Here is a 22,891-nt window from a genome sequence, read left to right on the forward strand (position 1 = left end):
ATATATTCCCAATGGAATACTAATCAGTTATTAAAAATGGTGAGTTCACCTTCATTAGCCCATCTTGGATGGAGCTTGAAGAAATCATGTTAAGTGAGATAAGTGAGAAATGAAAGAATGAATATGGGATGATCTTACTCATAGACAAAAGTTGAGTATCACAATCAGAAGGGGAAATAGTAAGCAGAACTTAGACTGGAGTTGTTGTATTGCAGCAAAATAAAAGACTCTTGGGTGTGGGGGGCAGTAGCATAGCAGGTTAAGTGCACGTGGCGCAAAGTGCAAGGACCAGAGTAAGGATCCTGGTTTGAGCCCCTTGGCTCCCCACCTGCAGGGAAAGTCACTTCACAGGCAGTAAAGCAGGTCTGCAGGCGTCTTTCTCTCCCCCTCTCTGTCTTCCCATCCTCTCTCCATTTCTCTGTCCTATTCAACAATGACATCAATAACAAAAACAATAATAACCACAATGATGATAAAAAAACAAGGGCAACGAAAGGGGGGGAAATGGCCTCCAGGAGCAGTGGATATGCAGTGCAGGCATCATACCGAGCAAGAACCCTGGAGGCAAAAAAAACCCAAAAACTAAGTAAAAGACTGGGGTGGGGGGAGGTCCTGGAACATTATGGCAGAGAAGGACCTAGTGGGGGTTGTATTGTTGTGTGGAAAACTGGGAAATGTTACTCAAGAAGTACAAACACTATATTTCACTGTCAACTATAAACCATTAATCCCCTCAAGCCTCAAGAAATAAATTAAAAAAGAATATTAAAGATTCATGGCTTACCTATACACTTATAGCAAGTCTTCCCCCTAATTCCATGTCTGAATTGGCTAGAATATCACAGTAATTTTTCAAGAAGCTTTCACATATGTCACAACTTCTCTGTGGATTCATTTTTGAGATTATGATTATCAACATTTATAGTTGTCTAACCACCTTAACTAGTATAAAACTAATGTCACAGAGCCCTTCCTCAAAACTGTTCTTGTAAAGGTCAACAGATTTCATGAATTCTAAGTTGGGATAGCATGGCAAAAGAGCTTTCTGTTAGTCCTTCACCATGGTTTCTAATGGAAAACCTTCCGTGGTGAGGTACCTCTACAGTAGAAGTAAGAAATGGCATAATTTAATTCACTAATTAAAAATATTGTCTCCATCTCTGATGGGATGTCTTCAACTGTACATCCGACAAAATAGTACGAAAACTGAGACTTCTAGAACTTGAGTAAAAATGAAACTAGGTCATCATTTCACACCATAAGTGAAATTTTACTCAAAAGAGATGAAAGGCTTGAATATTATACCTGGAACAATAACAACAACAACAACAACAACAAACATATAAATGAATTTATATATCAAAATAAACTACCTCAAAAATAGTCAACTTAGTTAATAGGCGATAATATTTGTATGTCACAGTCTGCAAAAGGCCCACAATATTAAACACAGAAGGAAAATCGCAATAGGAAGCAGATATGCAGTATATTAATCCACACAAACCAAGTAGAAAGAAGCAGAAAAAGAACCAACAAGAATATAAACTAACTTCAAAACAGAAATCAGAATTTCTACTGGGGCTGGGTAGTGGCACACTGGGTTAAGCACACATAGTCCATGTGCAAGGACCCAAACGAGGACCCAGGTTCAAGCCCCTGTTCCCCATCTGCAGCGAGGATCCTTCACAAGCGTGACAAGTGGTGAAGCAGGTCTGCATGTGGCTATCCTTCTTTATCTTCACCTGCTCTCCTCATCAATCTCTGTCCCATCCAGTAAATAGAAAAAAGCGCAGCACCTGGTTAAGAGAATAAGGACCTAGGTTCAAGTCCCTGGTCCCCTGGTTCTCACCTGCAGGGTGAAGCAGGGTTGCAGGTGTCTCTCAGTCTCTCTCCTCTATCTTCTCTATCTCCCCTCCCCTCTCAATTTCACTCTGCCTCTATCTAATAATAAAGGAAGGATGGGAGGGAGGTAGGAAGGAAAGTAGAAAGAAAGAGAGAAAAAGGGGGTCAGGCGGTGGCGCAGTGGGTTAAGCGCACGTAGTGCAAAGCACAAGGACCGGCGTAAGGATCCCGGTTGGAGCCCCCGGCTCCCCCACTGCAGGGGAATCACTTCACAGGTGGTGAAGCAGGTCTGCAGGTGTCTGTCTTTCTCTCCCCTTCTCTGTCTTCCCCTCCTCTCTCCATTTCTCTCTGTCCTATCCAACAAACAACAACATCAACAATGGTAATAGTAACAACCACAACGAGGCTACAACAACAAGGGCAACAAAAGGGGGAAAAAAATGGCCTCCAGGAGCAGTGGATTCATGGTGCAGGCACCGAGCCCAGCAATAACCCTGGAGAAAAAAAAAGAGAGAGAGAAAAGAGAAATTAAGGAAGGAAAGAAGAAGGAAAAGCTGGCCACTTGGAGCAGTGGATTCATAGTGCCTGCTCTGAGTTCCAGTGATAACCCTGATGGCAAAAATAAATAAATAAATAAATCATCAGAATTGCTACAAATAAATTGCATATTTCAATAATCACTTTAAATGTAAATGGTCTAAATTCATTAATTAAAAGAATCAGTGACTGAATGGATTAAAAAGCAAAATATATCTTTTCAACGTCTCCAGGAAACCCATTGGCAGGAAAGACAAACAGAAACTCTAAGTGACAGGATGGAGCAAGGGGTTTCAAGCCATCAATGAAGAAAAAAGAGGCAGGATAAAACAGACATTCAGACAAAGAAGGTGACAAGAAACAGAGATGAACATTATATATATATATATTGGTCTATGGACCAATTCAACAAGAAGACATAACTAGCCATAATCAATATATATGCTCCGGTTATGGAGTACCCAAATGCATAAAACAAGTATTAACTGAACTAAAGGGAGACATCAACACCAACAAGATAAAAGAGAAGGCCTTACCTCACCACTCACAGCAAGAAACAGATCATCAGGACAAAGAGTAAATAAGGAAATAAAGGCTTTAAATGAAGTCATAGATGAGATGAAATTAAAAGATATATTCAGAACATTTCATCTCAAAAATAATAATAAATATTCATTCTGATGTTATGAAAAATTCCAAAGCCTCCAGAAAAAACGAATAGAAATTATCGATAAATTCAGTAAAATAGCAGGATACAAAATTCACACATATAAGCTTATGGCACTTCTATTGACAAATGAAGAAGTCTATGCCATTTATAACTGAACAAAATATAAATAAAATACCTCAGAGTGAATCTTACAAAGGAGGTGAAAGATCTTTACAGTGAAAACCCTAACCCTAACCCTAATGTTAAAAGAAATAGAAGAATTTGTTCTTGTTCTTTGTTCTTGTATTGGGAAAATAAGCATTATTAAATGGTCATCCTACCAAAGCATAATATCTATCAAGATCCTGGTAACATTTTTTTTTTGCCTCCTTTTTTTTTTAGTCTCTGGGGCTTGGTGCCAGCATTATGAATCCACTGCTCCTGGCGGCCGTTCTGCATTTTTATTGGATAGGACAGAAATAAATTGAGAGGGGAGGGAGAGACAGAACCGTTTCACCAATGGTGAAGTGACCCCTCTGCAAGTGGGAGCCGAGGACTGGAACCGGTATCCTTGTGTGGGTCCTTGCAGTTTTACCATGTGTACTTAACCGGGTGCATGTCCACTCGACGCCTGATACCATTTTCCAGTGAAATAGAACAACTTATCAAAACAAAAACAAACAAAAAGCTAATAAAATAGAGGTATCATGCTACCCAACTTCAGTTTATATTACAGAACAACAGTACTTCAAACAGCATGGTATTGGAATAAAAATGGACACTAGGATCAATGGAACAAAAACAAGAGCCCAGAAATAAGCTCATATTATCACCTATTATAGGACAATGGGACCAACACCATGCAATGGGGAAATGAAGGTAGGTCTCTTCAACAAATGGAGCTGAAACAAATGGACAGCCATGTAGAAAAGTAAAACTAGATTAACATTTGACAACATGCACCAGATGAAAATGGCTCAAAGATCTGTAGGTTAGAACAGAAACTCTAAAATACATAGAAAAAAATACCAGTGCAACATTGCAGGATCTTAACATTAAAGATTTATTGAGCCATGGGCATGTGAAATGAAAAAAGGTAAAGAAAGGGGGCTATATCAAACTAAACAGTTTCTAGACATCTAAAGCAAACTACATAAGAATAACTAGGCAGGGGGGCTGGGAGGTAGCACAGCAAGTTAAGTGCACATGGCGTGAAGCACAAGGACCTGCGATCCCCATTCAAACCCCCAGCACCCTACCTGCAGGGGGGTTGCCTCACAAGTGGTGAAGCAGGTCTGCTGGTGTCTAGCTTTCTCTCCCCTCTCTGCCTTCCCCTCCTCTCTCGATTTCTCTCTGTCCTATCCAACAACAATAGCAATAACAACAATGATAAACAACAGGGGCAACAAAAGCGAAAAAATAGCCTCCAGGAGCAGTGAATTTGTAGAATTTGTAGTGCAGGCATCGAGGCCCAGCAATAACCCTGGAGGCAAAAAAAAAAAAAAAAAAAGATAACCAGGCAATCCAGTAATTGGAAGAATATATCATATATCAGATGACTGATATCAAACATCTATAAAGAAGTGATACAGCTGGGTGGGAGGTAGACAGCATAATGATTATGCAAAGAGACTCTCATGCCTGAGGCTCTGAAGTCCTAGGTTCATTCCCCAGCATCACCATAAGCCAGAGCTGAGTAGGGCTCCAGTAAAAACAAACAAACAAAAAACTGACACAGCTCAACAAACAAACATAATAGTAATTAGAGGAAGAAAACAAGAATGCAATAAAAAAGAGTGGGCCAAAGAACTGAATAGATAGCCTTCTAAACAAGAAATACACACAGTGTACTTCACTTATCACCAGAGACATACCAATAAAAACTACACTGAGATTCCACCTCACATGTGAGAAAAGGACTACATCAACAAAATAGGAAATTATAAGTGTTGGCAAGGTTTTGGAGAAAGGGGGATTCTATCACACTGATGATAAGAATGCAAACAGGTGCAGCCTCTCTGGAAAACTGTAAAGATGGTCATTAAACAAACACATAAGCAAAAGAAAAAAGAATAACCTTATGACCCAGCAACACCTTTCTTAGGTAGTAACCCCCAAACATGCAAATACAAACACTTATCTAAAAGGATATATGCACTTCCATATTCATACTGACATTATTCACAGCAGCCTAAATGGCCATGAAGGATGACTGGTTAAAGAAATAAGAAAATGGGGTCCGGGTGGTAGCGCACTGGGTCAAGTGCATATGGCAAAAAGCACAAGGACCCACAGAAGGATCCCAGTTTGAGCTCCCCATCTGCAGGGGGGTCGCTTCACAGGCGGTGAAGCAGGTCTGCAGGTGTCTATCTTTCTCTCCCCGTCTCTGTCTTCCCCTCCTCTCTCCACTTCTCTCTGTCCTGTCCAACAACGACAGGAGCAAAAATAGCAGCAGCAGCAGCAACAACAACAATGGAAAAAAGACGGCCTCCAGGAGCAGTGGATTCATAGTGCAGACACTAAGCCCCAGCGATAACCCTGGAGGCAAAAAAAGAAAATATATACTTCATAGAATACAACTCTTCATTTAAAAAAAAAAGTGACATTTTGTCCTTGACGAAGTGGACAGGACTGAAGTGATTATGCTTAGTAAAAAGAGAGATGAAACACACCTAATGAATGGTCTCACTCATATGTGGTGGAGTCTAAAGAAATGGAATACATGACCCTGGAAAAAAAAAATGGAAACAAATAGTCTCTGAGACTGTGAAAATTGAAAGGGTTACTACTGAGAGGGTGAGGGCTCAGAAGTTTGGTGGTGGGTGTTGTGTGCAATGCTACATTCTTGTAACCTACTATTAATTTCAAAAATATATGAAATGAAATGAGATAAAAGGGTGATGGCGCACCAGTTAAGCGCAAGGACCAGTGCAAAGATCCGGGTTTGAGCCCCTGGCTCCCCACCTGCAAGGGAGATGCTTCACTATTAGCAAAGCAGGTCTGTAGGTGTCTATCTTTCTCTTTATCTCCCCCTCCTCCCTCAATTTCTCTCTGTTGTATCCAATAAAATGGAAGAACTGGCCACCAGGAGCAGCGGATTTGTAGTGCTGGTACCTAGCTCCAGTGATAACCCTAGAGACAAAAAAAGAAAAAGAATATCAAATGAGAAAAGCATAAAAATCAAATATATAAAGAACTCCTACTACTCACTAACAGCAAAGCTCAGACAAGGGAGGGCAAAAGAACTAAATAGACATTTGTCCAAAGAATACATAGAAATGGTCCACAGACACAGTAACAAAACAATACTGTCGAAAGTAAAACATTAATCCCCCAATAAAAAAATTAAAGAAAAATTCTTCATTGCACTTATGGTTAGAGAAATGTAAATTGGGGCCAGGTGGTGGCACACCTGGTTGAGCGCACATGTTATAATGCGCAAGGACCTGGGTTCGAGCCTCCAGTCCCCACCTGCGGGGAAAAGATTTGTGAGTGGTGAAGCAGTGTTGCAGGTGTCTCTCTGTCTCTCCCTCTCTATCTCCCCCTACCCTCTAGATTTCTGGCTGTCTCTACCCAATAAATAAATTAAGATAATTTAAAAAAAAATTTTTTAGGGAGTCGGGCTGTAGCGCAGCAGGTTAAGCGCAGGTGGCGCAAAGCACAAGGACCGGCATAAGGATCCCGGTTCGAACCCCCGCTCCCCACCTGCAGGGGAGTCGCTTCACAGGCGGTGAAGCAGGTCTGCAGGTGTCTATCTTTCTCTCCCCCTCTCTCCATTTCTCTCTGTCCTATCCAACAACGGCAACAACAGTAATAACTACAACAATAAAACAACAAGGGCAACAAAAGGGAATAAATAAATAAAATAAATATTTTTTAAAAAATTTAAAGAAAGAAATGGAAATTAATATAGCAATGCCATTACACCCACACCTATGAGAATGGTCTACATCAAAAAGCTTAGAAACTAAATGATGGCAAGGGTTTGGAGAAGGAACTTTTACTGTTGGTGGGAATGCAAACTGGTCAAACCCTTATGGAAAACAGAAAGTTTTAGAGTCCTTTTACATACATAAAAATGGAAATAGCTTGTGCTCCTGCAATATTACTCATAAGCATATGCACTCTGGTGTCAGCAGCGCACTATTCAAAATAGTCCTAATAAGGAAGCAAATGAAGAGTCTATCAACAGGTAACTGAATAAATAAATAAATAATAAAATACATACTCAATGAATTACTACTTGTCTATGAAAAAGAGGAAATTTAGTTGCTCAGAGCAAAAGTGGATGGAACTGAAGGTGCTTGTGTAGAGCAATTAGGAAGCAAAACATAAGTTCTAGATGGTCTCACTCACATGTGGAATATAGAAATATGAACCTGCAAAAATACTAATAACCAAACTGGCTCTAATACTCTGTGAAACCTATGATGGTTATCAGAGGAACTGGAGGGAGAAGCAGTGGCAGGCAGTGGTTTCTATTTGGGATAATGGTTAAGAAACTTCAGTAGCAGTATGTACAGTGAGTTGTAACACACACACACACACACACACACACACACACACACACACAAATAGGTAGGAAAATATAAGCCTAAAATTATATATTGCAAACCAATGCTAATTCTATAATGTTCTTAAAGATATGCCATATTTTTTTCAGTTATTTATTACTGGGTTGAGACAGAGAAAAACTGAGATGGGAGGGGCAACATAGAGGGAGAGACAGAGAGACACCTGTAGCCCTACCTTACCACTTATGAAGCTTTCACCCTGCAGTTGGGGACCAGGGGCTTGAACGTAGGTCCTTGCACACAGTAATGTGTGTGCTTAACTAGGTGCATCACTGCCTGGTTAAATCTATAATATTTTAAACTGAATTTCCTGCAGACAGAGTCCACGTGTTGCTATTACAAATATCATAGATTCTTTTTATAATTTATATTCATTCCTTTACTTTTCATTTTTTTAATTTCCATAATACATACCTAATAAGATGTAGATAGCATACTTTAGTCTAATAACTTATGTCTGTAACTATATACTGCTCTCTCATAACTCCATAATGGTTTAAATTCTATGGTAAATTAAGCTCTAAGTCACCTTTTTTCTGGATCCTTGTTAACAATATTCTAGGAACTACTCTTATTTCTTTGTAGGTAATGTCTTACATTGTTCCTGAAGTTCTAAATAGTTATTTGTTTAGACAAACTCCTTCACTAATAGTTGTGCTTCAGTTTCTTCATCTACAAAATGGAAATAAAATCACAAAATTTGAGCTACAAAGCATTGAAAACAAAGCTGGTTTTTACAAGTAAATGTTCTGAAAAGTCCCCAACACAAAGTGTCCATATGTAATATTGGTCATTATGCCCAGTATATGCATATTTGAAAATAATTATGTAAATATGAAAAGTTAAAAAATGGTTCAATATGGAATTTTCAAAACCATGAGTTATATATTTATATTACAATTTAATTATTATTCAAAATGTAAAACAATCCTATCTCTTCTCCTAATTTGAATGTACAGTACTTGATTAAATAATTAAGACCTAGCTGCCTACCTAAACAAAAATTTTGTTAGGGATAAGTAGCTTTCCAGTCAGTTGTAAGATCTTTACACAGATGAACAATTTCTATTTCTATTTACAACATAAGCAAAACAGTGACCAAAGAAAATGAGAAATCAAATACTATGCTGGTGCCAGCTGTTCAACTACACACTAACACACAACGCAAACTAGTAGCACTCACTCCCACTATTCACTTCCAGTGTGGTTATTTCCAATAGGACTTGAATAAAGAAATTCAGTTTAAAAGCATAAATATCCAGCATCTGAAAAAAAAAAGTATCATCAAAGATGCAAAAGAAAATTTGAAAATACTTTGAACTAAGCAAGGTAGTATATAATTAATTTATATTTTTTAATGAGAAATAAATGAATTTATATTCTCCTGAAATGATGATATGAAAAAACAAATTAAAAATTTTATGGAAAACTAAAATATAAATTCTCCACTAACCTAATATACCTCTTTAGGTTATAATGCTATGGAATAATAAAAAATATATATTACATTATGCTAAATATGTGGAAGCAAAAAGTTACTTTGAAACAAAGTAGGTGCATAATAAGTCTACAAGTGTAAAATTAGAAACACCAATTGCATTATAAATTAGAGTAGTTATTACTGGTTCGAATATGTTGATAATTAAGCTAAAGTCAGGCACTTAATTCCCGGATGTACCAGTTTGCTCTGCTTTGTTACAGAGACACAAGCTGAATCACAATTCCCAGCTGCCTTGGAAGTGTATGTTATTGATCAAGAGGGGTACACAGCCAAGGACTGTGGAAAGATTAGTCCAATTCCAATACAATGGCAGGAGAAGAAATTCATAACACATTCTCTGCAGAGAGTGGGTCAGCAGCTTAATTTTATTTCAGTTTGGCACTGAGTAACTGTCTTTTGTAGACAGATGCTTAATGATAGCTCTTTGTAATGTTAATAATGAAGAAGTGAAGATACATTTTAAAAGGATAAAGCAGTTTTTTCAAAACAGATCATTTTAAGACTGCTATATTCATGAGCAACACAACCAATTTACCAAATATCAGGCCCCGGATCTTTTGGTCTTAAATTATAAGGTATGACTTAAAAGTTCTGATTTTGAAAAACAGACTGCTCAATAACATAATGTAAGAGTGTTGTTACTGATCTCATCACAATTTAAAAACCACATAAGTTGCACTAATTTCTTGGAATGTTCTTACTCATGGCCACAGAATGCGAGTTTGGACCTACAAGGATGCAGAGGTTACATAGGCTTCTATGGTGAATATGGGCTAAGGATCAAATCAATTGAGTTTACAGTTAACAATATTTACACAGCTTTCCCATACTTGGGAGCTACTCTCTACCCAGACCAAGCTTTCTGGTCCTCTTTCCAGCCATGACATCATCTCCCCAGACAATAACTTGGGTCCACCTGTATATCGGAGGTTAGGCTCAGGAAAAAACTAATAAAGTCATGAGCCCTTTTGAATATACCTGAAGTAGACCTACTAGCTATTTCCAAAACAGAGACCCCAAATCTTCATCTGCAATATTCCAGCGTTTACATTCATGATTAGTCAACAATTTGTTTGTCTTTATATATAACTCTTTTTTCAGCCACCAGGTTCCAGATGCTACCATGATGCCAACTGGACTTCCCTGGACAGACGACCCCACCAATGTGTCCCGGAGCTGGGCTTCCACAGAACCCTGCCCCACTAGGGAAATAGAGACAGACTAAGAGTATGGATCGACCTGCCAATGTCCACGTCCAGCAGGGAAACTATTACAGAATCCAGACCTTCCACCTTCTGCACCCCATTATGACCCTGGTCCATATTCCCAGAGGGATAAAGAATAGGAAAGCTATCAGGGTAGGAGATGGAATATGGAGCTCTGGTGGTGGGAACTGTACCCCTTTTATCCTATCATCTTGTCAGTGTTACCATTTTATAAGTAAAAAATTTTAAAAACTGTGTGTGTGTGTGTGTGTGTGTGTGTGTGTGTGTGTGTGTATGATGCCTCTGTCTAGAGCACGTGGTTTCATTGTACTGGGAAGTTTCTTCATTTAGGTAAACAAAGTCAGGTGGTGAAAAGAAGAGGCACCAAAGCACTATAGCTCCCTTCTCTGCCATAGCATCTCCCTTGTGGTGCCAAGATATGAAACTGGGCCATTATGAAGAATGCACAGGTGGAGAACATTAGCCAGTTGTCAGGACCCTAAGATTAGATGCACCCTAGCTAGAAAGAAAATAGCCAAAGCCAGTCACCATACAATTGATCAGAAGAGATCAAGGAGAAACACGCACATATGACACCCCTACCCTAGAGGGTGTCAACCAAGTGTGTGCCCATCCATCCCAAGCTTCCAAGAGTATTTATTAAGGTACAAATAACAGGTGGTTGGATATCACATAAAAAAGATGAGAATATGTTTCTAAGGCAAAAAGAAAAAAAAAAAACCATCAGGGTAAAAGTGTTTAAAGTTGTCACTATCCAAATATTATGTCAGGTACATTCTTTTGATGCCATAACATACTGAGTTTATTCCAGTTATCCCATGCACAATCTAGGGTAGCAGCCAGACATCAGACTTAAGGAGAATTGCATGTGGCAATGCATTCCTGTACTACCTGTGGGGAGAGTCTCTGAGGTATCCAGATTTCAGCCTAGGGCAGGGTTTGGTGATAACGGGACAGAGACTGAAATACAGGGCTCCTAGTATATTATTCAGAAGAATGTACCTTGCAAAGCAAAACATATATTTTGCAAACATAAATGCAGAGGTAACACTTAGTAGGATTTCCAAAAACAAGTATCAGGAAATCTGAAATCAGAAAATTTCTTCAACAGATGAAGAAGGTGTTGGGGTCCAGGTGCATGATGATGGATAACAACTCAAGTTGGGGCTTAGAGTGTTTTGTAGATGCCTATAACAGTGAGATTAAGAAATTTTACTGGGGAATTGGGAGGTAGCGTGGCGACTTAAGCACACGTGGCACAAAGCGCAAGCACAGGCGTAAGGATCCCGGTTCGAGTCCCTGGCTCCCCACCTGCACGGTAGTCGCTTCACAGGAGGTAAAGCAAGTCTGCAGGTGTCTATCTTTCTCTCCCCCTCTTTGTCTTCCCCTCCTCTCTCCATTTCTCTCTGTCCTATCCAACAACGATGACAACAATAACAGCAATAACTACAACAATAATAAAAAAACAAGGGCAACAAAAGGGAAAATAAATAAATATAAATTAAAAAAAAAGAAATTGTACTGAAAAAAAAAGAAAGAAATTGTACTCATGTGTCAACAGTCATACTGTAAACCCCTAACCCAATATAGCAATTAGGGGGCTGGCTAATGGTGCACCAATTGGGCACACACATTACCATGCACAGAGACTCGGGTTCAAGTCCCCGGTACCCATCTGCAAGGGGGAGACTTCTCGAGCATTGAAGCAGAGCTGCAGATCTTTCTTTCTCTGTCCCTGTCTTCCCTCCCCCTCTCAACTTGTCTCAGTCATATTAAATGAAACAAATAAATAGCGTTTTTTAAAAAAAGGATTTTAAGTAATAGATGCAACCAGAAGGACAGAGAGAAATGCTGCCATTATCCTCCAGTTGGTGAGATTAATTACAGGAAACAAATAACAGAAATATGTAGGAAATACAGACAGACTGTAAAGAAAACATGCTCTCATAGTTGTTATTAAATATAGACTTAGCGATGCTGGTCAAAGGCATGGGATATGGAACTCTGGTGGTGGGAAGTAAATGGAATCACTAATTAAAAAGAGAAAGTATTGTTGCAAGTTTACTACATCCAGGTATTTTTAAATAAATCTGCTTTGTGAATATATGTACTAATTTAGTCTTCTTAGATAAAGACATCCGAAATGGAAAAAGTCTAAAATTTTTGGTTTGTTCACAAAGGTCACATGTCATGACCTCTGACAGACACTTCATAAACACATCTAACCAGTCTCATTAGAAAAAAAAAATCCTTGGGGACTGGGAGGTAGTCCCACCGGGGTTAAACACAGGTAGTGCAAAGAACAAGGATCCGGGGTTCGAGTCCCTGGCTCCCCACCTTCAGGGAAGTCACTTCACAGGTGATAAAGCAGGTCTTCAGGTGTCTATCTTTCTCTCCCCCCATCTTCCCCTTCTCTCTCAACAACAGCAGCAACAACAATAAACAGCAACAATGGAAAAATGACTTCCAGGAGTAGTGCGTTTTTGTTACTTCCCTGGCACTCTCTTACACTATCCAATTATTCTTTCCCATGATATTCAGCCAGGCAGCTACCTCATTTTTGCAGACTCCCTTTCAGGAAAGTGTGAATATATGACCAAATTCCAGTCTAAATCTCCATGGAGTCTCTGGGAAGTTCCTTATCTTTCTTCCCATCAGCTGGAAATGGGATGTAATGGCAAGACTAGAGACATGACATAGGCGTATGGGTTTGGGTTTGGTTTTGGCTTTTTTAACAGGTTTACTCAAATATAATTGAAATAGCATATCCACCAGGTCAAAAAGTTGTTTGCCCCATTGAAAATTCCTCTCTTGTCTTTCTACATGGCTTTCCCAAGAATTACTCATCTACTTTCAGTCACTAAAGTCATTTTAATAGATTTTAATAGAAATGTAGTCAAAGAGCTTGCGCTTCTGTATTTGTGATTTTTGTGTTCACATCATTATTTTAAAATTGTGTTGGTATATGTATCATTAGTTCATATAGTACCTGCAAATATTGATATAGGAACACTTTTATATGACTGAATATTTGCTTTTCACTTAAGTGAATACTTGGCACAGAACAGGGTGAATACAGTGACACTTTCAAAATGGTGAACAGCGTGGCTGTCCTATTTTCATTCCCACCAGCAGAATCTGAGAGTTCCAGTTGCTCCACAGCTGTGAACACATTTCATATGGTTAGAAACCTTAATTGGTGCTCGGGGAGGTGGCACAGTGGTAAAGGTTTGGACTCTCAATCATGAGGTCTTGAGTTCGATTCCTGGCAGCACATGTGCCAGAGTGATGTCTGGTTCTTTCTCTCTCCTCCTATCTTTCTCATAAATAAATAAAATCTTTAAAAAAAATTTTAAAAAGAAATCTTAATTGAAGGGAATCAGGCGGTAGCACAGTGGGTTAAGCACATGTGGCGCGAAGTGTAAGGACAGGCATAAGGATCCGGGTTTGAGCCCCTGGCTCCCCACCTACAGGGGGGTCGCTTCAGGCAGTGAAGCAGGTCTGCAGGTGTCTGTCTTTCTCTCCCCTCTCTGTCTTCCCTTCCTCTCTCCATTTCTCTCTGTCCTATCCAACAATGTCGGCACCAATAACAATAACTACAACATACTCTTATAACATAACTGTCTTGTGCTGACACTTATTTTGAGTAGACAGTGCATTGTACTTATGTGACACAACTGTATAAATCATTTCCCCCAATAAGGTAATTTATAGAAGAAATAAACAATAACCATCCTTACTCATTATAGAAATATAAACTCAAAATAAGATACCATTAATGCTTATTAGGGGCCACAACTTAAGAAGGGCAGGTATCTAGATATTAGGAAACATAGTCTCCAACACAATTAGGCAGACGGATCAGTCTTAGACTGTCCACAAAATACAGTTCCATTTGCCTAAGGTACTCTATCTTTGTGCATCTCTGTATTTTAAACTATGGTGCAACTTTTTATTAAAATATCCTAGTGTATATTACAACTAACACAGCACTATTTATACTTCCATTGTAAGTAACTATACATTAAGTAGTGATTAAAATTACTTATTCTGCATCACTTTTATGATCATGATTTATAAAGCATTTTGTTTATAGTCATAGAAAATATGCCAAAAACTGAAACTTTAGTTTCTCTATCCTAGATACAATTTTTATATATATTAATAGGCTCCAAATGATATTTGTTTTACTAAAAAAGTATTTTGCATAGCTAAGCATACCTCTCTAATTAATTGAATCTTAAGAGACAGACTCATATCCACATACTAGTGACAGCTGTCATATTAGATAACATCAATCAGAATTCTCTGAGCTGAAACATGCACACAATAACCGTAACTTTAATTGTAAAAACAGTCAACCAAATTATTCAAATAATAAATAAGATGCATAGCTGAAATGTCATATAGATCTTGCAAACACTGCTATATATTTTGGCTTAAGTAGCAAAATTTGTCTAAATGCTTCCTTCATAAACAAAAACCATGCAAGAAAAAGACACACAGGCAGAAAGTCTACCAAACAAGAAACTCACTCAACTGGTTCCTTGTGATGAGAGCGCTGCATGACTAAAATTACTGAACGGCTACCATCAAAAATAATTTATCCCTTTTTAACATTAGCATTTCAACTGCCTCTTTATTAAAATTAAATTAACAAACTCTACACAGTATTTAAAAATCATTCGCCTAGCTTTATCAATTTACTAGGGGCTGGACAGTGGCACATTTGATAGAACACATAGGTTACCATGCGCAAGGGCCCAGGTTCAGAATTTTCTGGACTCACTTTGGTTGTGAATAATTTATTAATGGAATGAATAATGTCTTGAGAATAATTTGAAAAAATTAAAACTGGAAGAACTAATGGATACTTGTATTATGACTGCAAACTGCTTTCAAAAAGAAGAAGAATCTCTTTTGATTAAACAGTGCATAAGATGTTGTCTTTGAAATAAACTATTTAAAATACTTTCTGGCGTGTGTTTTAAAATTATGCTCTGTACAACTAAAATTGTGAACACCAAACTTGTTTACATTGGCTAGTGCTGGAAATAATTTTGTTTGCATAAATATTCTTCAAAGACTGTTGAATCTCACTAAAACCTGCTACTTGAGCTGACTGGATTGGTATGATTTTAAAACTCAGGTATACATGTGATTATCTACATTTGTTAATCTCATTATAGACCTCCAACTCTATCTTTCACTAAATTTCAAGCTGCAAGTCAAGAAACTTAAGTCTCATTCATTCAGTTCCCCAAAAAAATGTTAAATACCTCAAAAACAAATATATTTTAAAATGTGAGAATAGAGCATATCACTGGTGCAAAGGCAGGCCTATATATTGAAATCTACATAGTGATAAGCATATTGCCATAGTTGTAGTCACACTGAGTTTGATTGTACACTAGTACAATGTAGTAGGATATGTGCATTTCGCTTATTTCAGATATTCCTGATTACCATTTTTCTGTTTCACAAGAGATCATGTATAGGTCAGAGTACAATTGCGCACAGTTATCTAAGATTCCAGCAAAACAAGATGTACAATTCTAAGCTCATTCTGGCTTTAGCTTCTCTCTCCCCCTTTCTCGTTAAGAATCTGAATGAGGGGGTCGGGCGGTGGCGCAGTGGGTTAAGCGCACATGGCGCAAAGCGCAGGGACCGGCGTAAGAGTTCGAGCCCCCGGCTCCCCACCTGCAGGGGAGTCGCTTCACAGGCGGTGAAGCAGGTCTGCAGGTGTCTATCTTTCTCTCCCCTTCTCTCTCTGTCTTCCCCTCCTCTCTCCATTTCTTTCTTTCCTATCCAAAAACAAAGCAACGTCAACAATGGCAATAATAACCGCAATGAGGCTGCAACAACTAGGGCAACAAAAAGGGGGAAAAATGGCCTCCAGGAGTGGTGGATTCATGGTGCAGGCACCGAGCCCAGCAATAACCCTGGAGGAAAAAAAAAAAAAAAAAGAATCTGAATGAATCCATATGTGGACAATACCCCATTCTGCACAGAATTACTTTAGAATTGTCAATGTGATACCTTCTGAAAGTAGAAATAACTGTTTTCAGGAACAAAGCAAATAGCAGGTTGTGCCTTGCACTGTCAGGAGATCAGCCCTGGCTTTCTGCCTGACTGCTCACTTACACATCCCAGAGATAAGGCGCAGGCAGACATGGTATAGGCAATGACAGTTCCTGCAACAGCATTTCTGCTTTGAAGACTGCAGCAAAGATAAGGGCACCTCTATGTCAGTGGATTTAAAAGAAATATTCTTGTTTGACAAGTATTGCATCTAGTACAAGTCCTTGTCATTTGTTTGCAACACTTGGGAAGATGCCAGTGTTAGAGTAAACGTCAATAACAAGTGACATACGTGCTTACTTGTTTTTCTGTAATACTACAGGCTTTCACTTCTCTTTTCTTTCAGTGGGCGATGCATTTATATATAACTTATATATATGCATTTATAATGACTACTCATTGATCTATTTATTTTAACCACCTATTTATTTAAATTAGTTCTGGTATTGTAACTTTAGGAACTACAATGAAAAATAATAAAAATTACAAAAAGTACAATCTTACCAGGTGAAGATAAGGCATAATAAGGTAGATATTAAAATCAAAACTTGATTAAACATTGCAGATTGCGTACGTTGAATGGCTCTATGTAGATCATTCTAAAATGATACAGAAAAAAACATTTTAAATTTTGATGAGTACTGAATATTCATAAGATTATTATATCAATTACTATGTATTAGATTTCAATTATCCTGTGTGTACCAAATGCATGCGCTTTAAATGGATAGAACAGTAAGCTTTTATTTTTTTTAATAGCTCTAAATATAAATTACTGTAGCACTCATAAAAATACTTGTAAACACTAACACAGAACTAAATTTTAGTTGATTCACCTTATTACATCTGTAGAAATGTTGCATCTAATCCTTAACATCCCTCCATGGGAAGCATGCTCTCTTAAGGAAAACTCCAAGTTTAGACTATAAGAATGAGTCTATTTTACCCCCTCTTATCTTAAAATCTTGTCAATCATTATTAAATCACTAAAAAAAACCTGAAAAAATATGTATTTTACTAAAGGATAAATATTCAAAATGCAATCAAATCTCAAACTGTGGAATAAAAAAATAACATGAATTGTGCAAAGCATTTATCATAATGTTTTCATTGTACAAATATTAGGAAATTTAGTGTCATTAATACAAAAACTAAATGTTAATTCAAGATGTACTTTTGAAATCTTTATTTTACGATAGATCAGAGCATAGATCAAGCTGTGCAGTGCTGGGGATCAAGCCCAGGGCTGCACACAAGCTGGTTTCCTGCTCTTGCACTGGACTACCTCCCTAGCCGCCAATATTTTAATCTTTCCAGCTGAAAGATCTTAAAAGTTTTAAGAACCAGTGCTGTATTAGATTCAAAAAGTGAGTAATCACATATAATATTGCTCACATCATTTGGTATAAATATCTTGCAGTTGATTTGCTAATAGAGCTTAAAATTCTGAAGTAGCACTTTTGTATTTCAATCACTAATGACTCATTTATTTTGTAAATATTTACTCTATAAAAGCTAATGTTAAATACATGAAAATGATTAAAGTAGAACCAAAGTGTTCATCTTTATACCAACTTATATTTATGATTGAAATAGCAAATGTACATTAATACTAAAATAGCTAAAATGGGAGGAAGGGATAACATAGTGGCTATGCAAGAGGATTTTCATGCCTGACATTCCACAGACCTGGGTTCTGTCCCCTGCATCACCATAAACCCAATGAGACCTCTGGTTGGTTCTGCTTTTGTTGTTGTTTTGTTTTGTTTTGTCTGCCTCAAGGGGTATCTCCTGCACTATGAATCCATTGCTCCTGGAGGCCATCTTTGTTCCATTGTTGTTGCTGGTATTGTTGTAGTTTCTGCTGCTGTTGTTGGATAGGACAGAGAGAAACTGAGAGAGAAGGGGGAAAAAGAAAGGGGGAGAGAAAGATAGACACCTGCAGACCTGTTTCACCACTTGCTAAGTGACCCCCTCCCCTGTAGGTGGGAAGCTGGGGGCTTGAACCCAGATCCTTGCCCACGTCCTTGCACTTCACACTAAGTGCGCTTAAACTGGTGCTCCACCTCTTGGTCCCTGAGTGCTCTGGTTTTAAGAACATAATCTTAAAATATATAACGATGGGGGTCGGGCAGTGGCACAGTGGGTTAAGCGCATATGGTGCAAAGCGCAATAACAGGTGTAAGGATCCCGGTTCGAGCCCCTGGCTCCCCACCTGCAGGGGAGTCGCTTTATAGGTAGTGAAGCAGGTCTGCAAGTGTCTATCTTTCTCTCCCCCTCTCTCCATTTCTCTCTGTCCTATCCAACAATGAACAACATCAACAATGGCAATAATAATAATAACCACGAGGCTACAACAAGGGCAACAAAAGGGGGAAAAATGACCTCCAGGAGCGGTGGATTCATGGTGCAGGCACAGAGCCCAGCAATAACCCTGGAGGAAAAAATATATATATATATGGTTAATTTGCTGTGACACTGATCAAGAATTGACTTTTCAAAATTAACCCAATTACCAAATAATATGATGATAACAGTAACTATCCATTGTCTTCTTGAACCCTAAGACAGCAGGAACCTCACATTTCCACTATAGAGCCTAAACTTCCCCCAGTCCTGGGACCCTAGGGTAGGGCCCACTTTCCCGTATGCCTCTCCCAATTCTTATCAAATAATATTGCATCTGCTGACTGCAACCTAATCAACACAACGAGTGCCACCCCAGCATGCTTCACTTCAGACTGTGTCCAGAGACTTCAGGTGTGGAGTGACAACACTTCAGCTTCATCACTCGGGTGAGACCTTTATTTTCATAGTATTCTCTAATTCCATCCCAGGTGGTTCACTTTCTAACAAAGTCCCAAAACCTAGATATAGACCAGGTTCTAGGAGATAAAGCACATGTTCACATGTATCCATAAACTAGGGCAAATATATACCTGAAAGCAGTAGTACACTAGAGTTTGCAGTGAGTACCACCCTAACACTTCATCTCCACTATTCCAACCTTTGGGTCCATGATTCTTCAACAATTTGTTTGGCTTTGTATGTTAACTCTCTTTTCAGCCACCAAGTTCCAGATGCCATCAGGATGTCTGCCAGGCTTCCCTGGACTGAAGACCCCACCAAAGCGTCCTGGAGCTCCGCTTCCCCAGAGACCCACCCTACTAGGGAAAGAGAGAGGCAGACTGGGAATATGGATTGACCAATCAACGCCCATATTCAGTGGGGAAGCAATTACAGAAGCCAGACCTCCCACCTTCTGCATCCCAGAATGACCCTGGGTCCATGTTCCCAGAGGGATAGAGAATGGGAAAGCTATTGGGGAGGGGATGGAATATGGAGATTGGGGGGCAGGAATTGTGTGGAGTTGTAACCCCCCATCCTATGATTTTGTTAATGTCTCCTTTCTTTTTTTATATATTTATTTTTTTATTATTTAAGAAAGGATAAATTAACAAATCCCTAGGGTAGGAATGTCTCCTTTCTTAAATTAATTAATTAATTAAAAAAAGAATTGTTCAATGTATCAATATGTGCACAATGTATTTAGAATAACTGGGGGTGGGGCAGCAGGCAGCTCCCCCAGTGGAGTACCCAGGTAATATACATGTTGACTAACCAGGGCCTGGGTTCAAGCCCTCCTCAGATACAACTTGGAATTGCCTACAAGGAGAAAGCTTCACTAGTGGTGGAGTGGTCTCTCTTTCTGCTCCCTCTCACCGATCTTTGTCTCATACCCTCTATCAAAAAAAAGAAAAACGATTTGAGTAAAGTATTTTATAACATAAGAACTTGGCCACTGTATGTTGTTATGGAGGTAAAACTAATGGGATTCGAGGTGATTCTCCTAATCTTGTATAAACTCGGCCATGCACAGAGCCTGATTTGACTCCTGGGGCTAGAGGGGAGGACCAAAGAATTGGGGGAAGTTCTGATACTATTCATCTATTCATCTTTTCCTCTCTCACTCTCATCTATTCACTCTTTTTCTTTTAATTTCTTTATTGGGAAATTATGTTTTATATTCGACAATAAATACAATAGTTTGTACATGCATAATATTTCCCAGTTTTCCACATAACAATACAATCCCCCACTAGGTCCTCTGTCATCCTTTTCAGACCTGTATTATGCCCCCCCACCCACCCCAGAGTCTTTAACTTTGGTGCAATAGGCCAACTCTAGTTCTGCCTGAGAGTGAGATCATCCCATATTCATCTTTTTGTCTCTAATTTCACTTAACAAGTATTTTTCAAGGTCCATCCAAGATCAGCTGAAAACGGTGAAGTCACCATTTTTAATAGCTGAGTAGTGTTCCATTGTGTATATATACCACAACTTGCTCAGTCACTCATCTGTTTTTGGACACCTGGGTTGCTTCCAGGTTTTGGCTATTACAAATTGTGTACACCGGTCTTTTTGGAAGGGTGTATTGGGTTCCTTAGGGTATATCCCCAGGAGAGGACTTGCAGGATCATAGGGTAGGTCCATTTCTAGCCTTTTGAGAGTTCTCCAGACTGTTCTCCACAGAGGTTGGACCAATTTACATTCCCACCAGCAGTGTAGGAGGGTTCCTTTAACCCCACAACCTCTCCAGCATTTGCTTGTGCTACCTTTTCTGATGTATGACAGGAGTGGATTCCTATCTCACTGTTGTCATTATTTGCATTTCTCTGACAATAAAAGACGGGGCATTTTTTTCATGTGTTTCTCAGCCTTTTGAGTCTCTTCTGTGGTGAATATTCTGTCCATGTCCTCTCCCCATTTTCGTATGGGGTTATTTGTTTTCTTCTTGTTGAGTTTGCAAGCTCTTTATATATTTTGGTTATTAAACTCTTGTCTGATGCAAAGATCTTCTCCCATTCTTTGAGGGGTCTGTTTGTTTGGGTAGTGGTTTCTTTTGCTGTGAAGAAGCTTTTTAATTTGATGTAGTCCCATAGTTTTATACTTGCCTTAGTCTTCTTTGTAATTGGATTTGTTTCATTGAAGATGTCTTTAAAATGTATGCGGAAGGGGGTCGGGCAGTAGCGCAGTGGGTTAAGCGCACATGGCACAAAGTGCAAGGATAGGCGGAAGAATACTGGTTTGAGCCTCTAACTCGAGACCCTAGCTCCCTACCTGCAGGGGAGTCGCTTTCACAAGTGGTGAAGTAGGTCTGCAGGTGTCTAACTTCCTCTCCCCCCCTGTCTTCCCCTCCTATCTCCATTTCTCTCTGACCTATCCAACAATGACTATATAAATAGCAACAATAATAACTACAACAAGGGCACCAAAAAGGAATAAATAAACTAAAAAATGTATATGGTAAGAGTTCTGCCAATATTTTCCTCTAAGTACCTGATAGTTTCTGGTCTAACATTCAAGTCTTTGATCCACTTGTATGATAGTTTTCCATCCTTTCAATTTGAGTCTGTGTTTCTCTTGGTGAGACTGGTGGATTTCCTGTAGACAGCATTTTTTTTTTTCTGATCCATCTTCCTACTCTGTGCCTTTTAATAGGTGAATTCAGGCCATTGGCATTTATTGATATCAAAGATTGAAGATATTTTAACGCCATTCTTGTAGAGTTTTAAAGTGTTCTGATATATGGCCTATTTATGGTGTTCTGACTGTTTATAGGAGCCCTTTCAGAACTTCTTTCAAGGAAGGCTTGGTGATAGTTGATTCTTTCAACTGTTGCTTGTCTGAAAAGGTTTTTATGCCTCCATCTACTCTGAACGACAGTCTAGCAGGATACAGTAATCTTGGTTGAAAGCCTTTCTCATTGAGCACTGGATAGATATCTTGCCATTCTCTTCTGGCCTGTAGTGTTTGTGTGGAGAAGTCAGCTGCTAATCTTATGGGTTTTCCTCTGTAGGTGACTCTTTGTTTTTCTCTTGCAGCCTTCAGGATACTTTCTTTATCCTCATTCCTTTCCATTCTAAATAGGATGTGTCTTGGTGTCTTTAAGTCTGGGTTAATTCTGTTTGGGACCCTCTGGGCTTCTTGAACCCTGATGTCTTTGATGTCTAGACTAGAGAAGGTCTCAGCTATTATGTCCTGAAGAATGCTTTCTCCCCCTCCCTCTCTTTCTTCCTCTGGTAAGCCAATAATGCATATATTATTTCTTCTGAAGTCATCCCACAGGTCTTTGTTGTTGTTTTCAGTATCTTTTTAATCTCTTTTTGAGATCTCTTACTTCTTCTTTAGTTGCCTCTAATTTCTCCTCGATCTTGCTAATTCTGTCTTCAGCCACATTGATTCTATTCTCTCTTCCCTCTATTTTCTGGAGGTCATCTATTTTGTTACCCTTTTCTGATACTGTTTTAGCTTATTCAGCTAGTTGTGTTCTTAGCTCAGCTATTTCATCTTTCAGCTCTCTAATGATCTTGAGATAATTAATGTTTTCTTCCAGAGTCTCATTTGTTGCTTTTGTATTTCTGGTGACAATTCTTTCAAACTCTTTACTCACTCCTGTGATTATTTCCTTAACTACTGT

The 22,891-nt window shown here is 38.8% G+C and overlaps 1 protein-coding gene across 5 annotated transcripts in view; it reads right to left on the reverse strand.

Annotated features, from left to right (window-relative positions):
* The window catches only part of KCNT2 (potassium sodium-activated channel subfamily T member 2), a 432,524-nt gene that overhangs the window by 235,926 nt on the left and 173,707 nt on the right, over nt 1-22,891 (reverse strand). For all 5 annotated transcript variants that reach the window (XM_060178486.1, XM_060178487.1, XM_060178488.1 and 2 more), the window contains exon 8: nt 16,915-17,009. In XM_060178486.1, the coding sequence (XP_060034469.1) occupies nt 16,915-17,009 (95 nt within the window). The remainder of the gene's footprint in view (nt 1-16,914; nt 17,010-22,891) is intronic.

The sequence above is a fragment of the Erinaceus europaeus genome, chromosome 19 (genome assembly GCF_950295315.1).
Source record: "Erinaceus europaeus chromosome 19, mEriEur2.1, whole genome shotgun sequence".
Taxonomy (NCBI): domain Eukaryota; kingdom Metazoa; phylum Chordata; class Mammalia; order Eulipotyphla; family Erinaceidae; genus Erinaceus; species Erinaceus europaeus.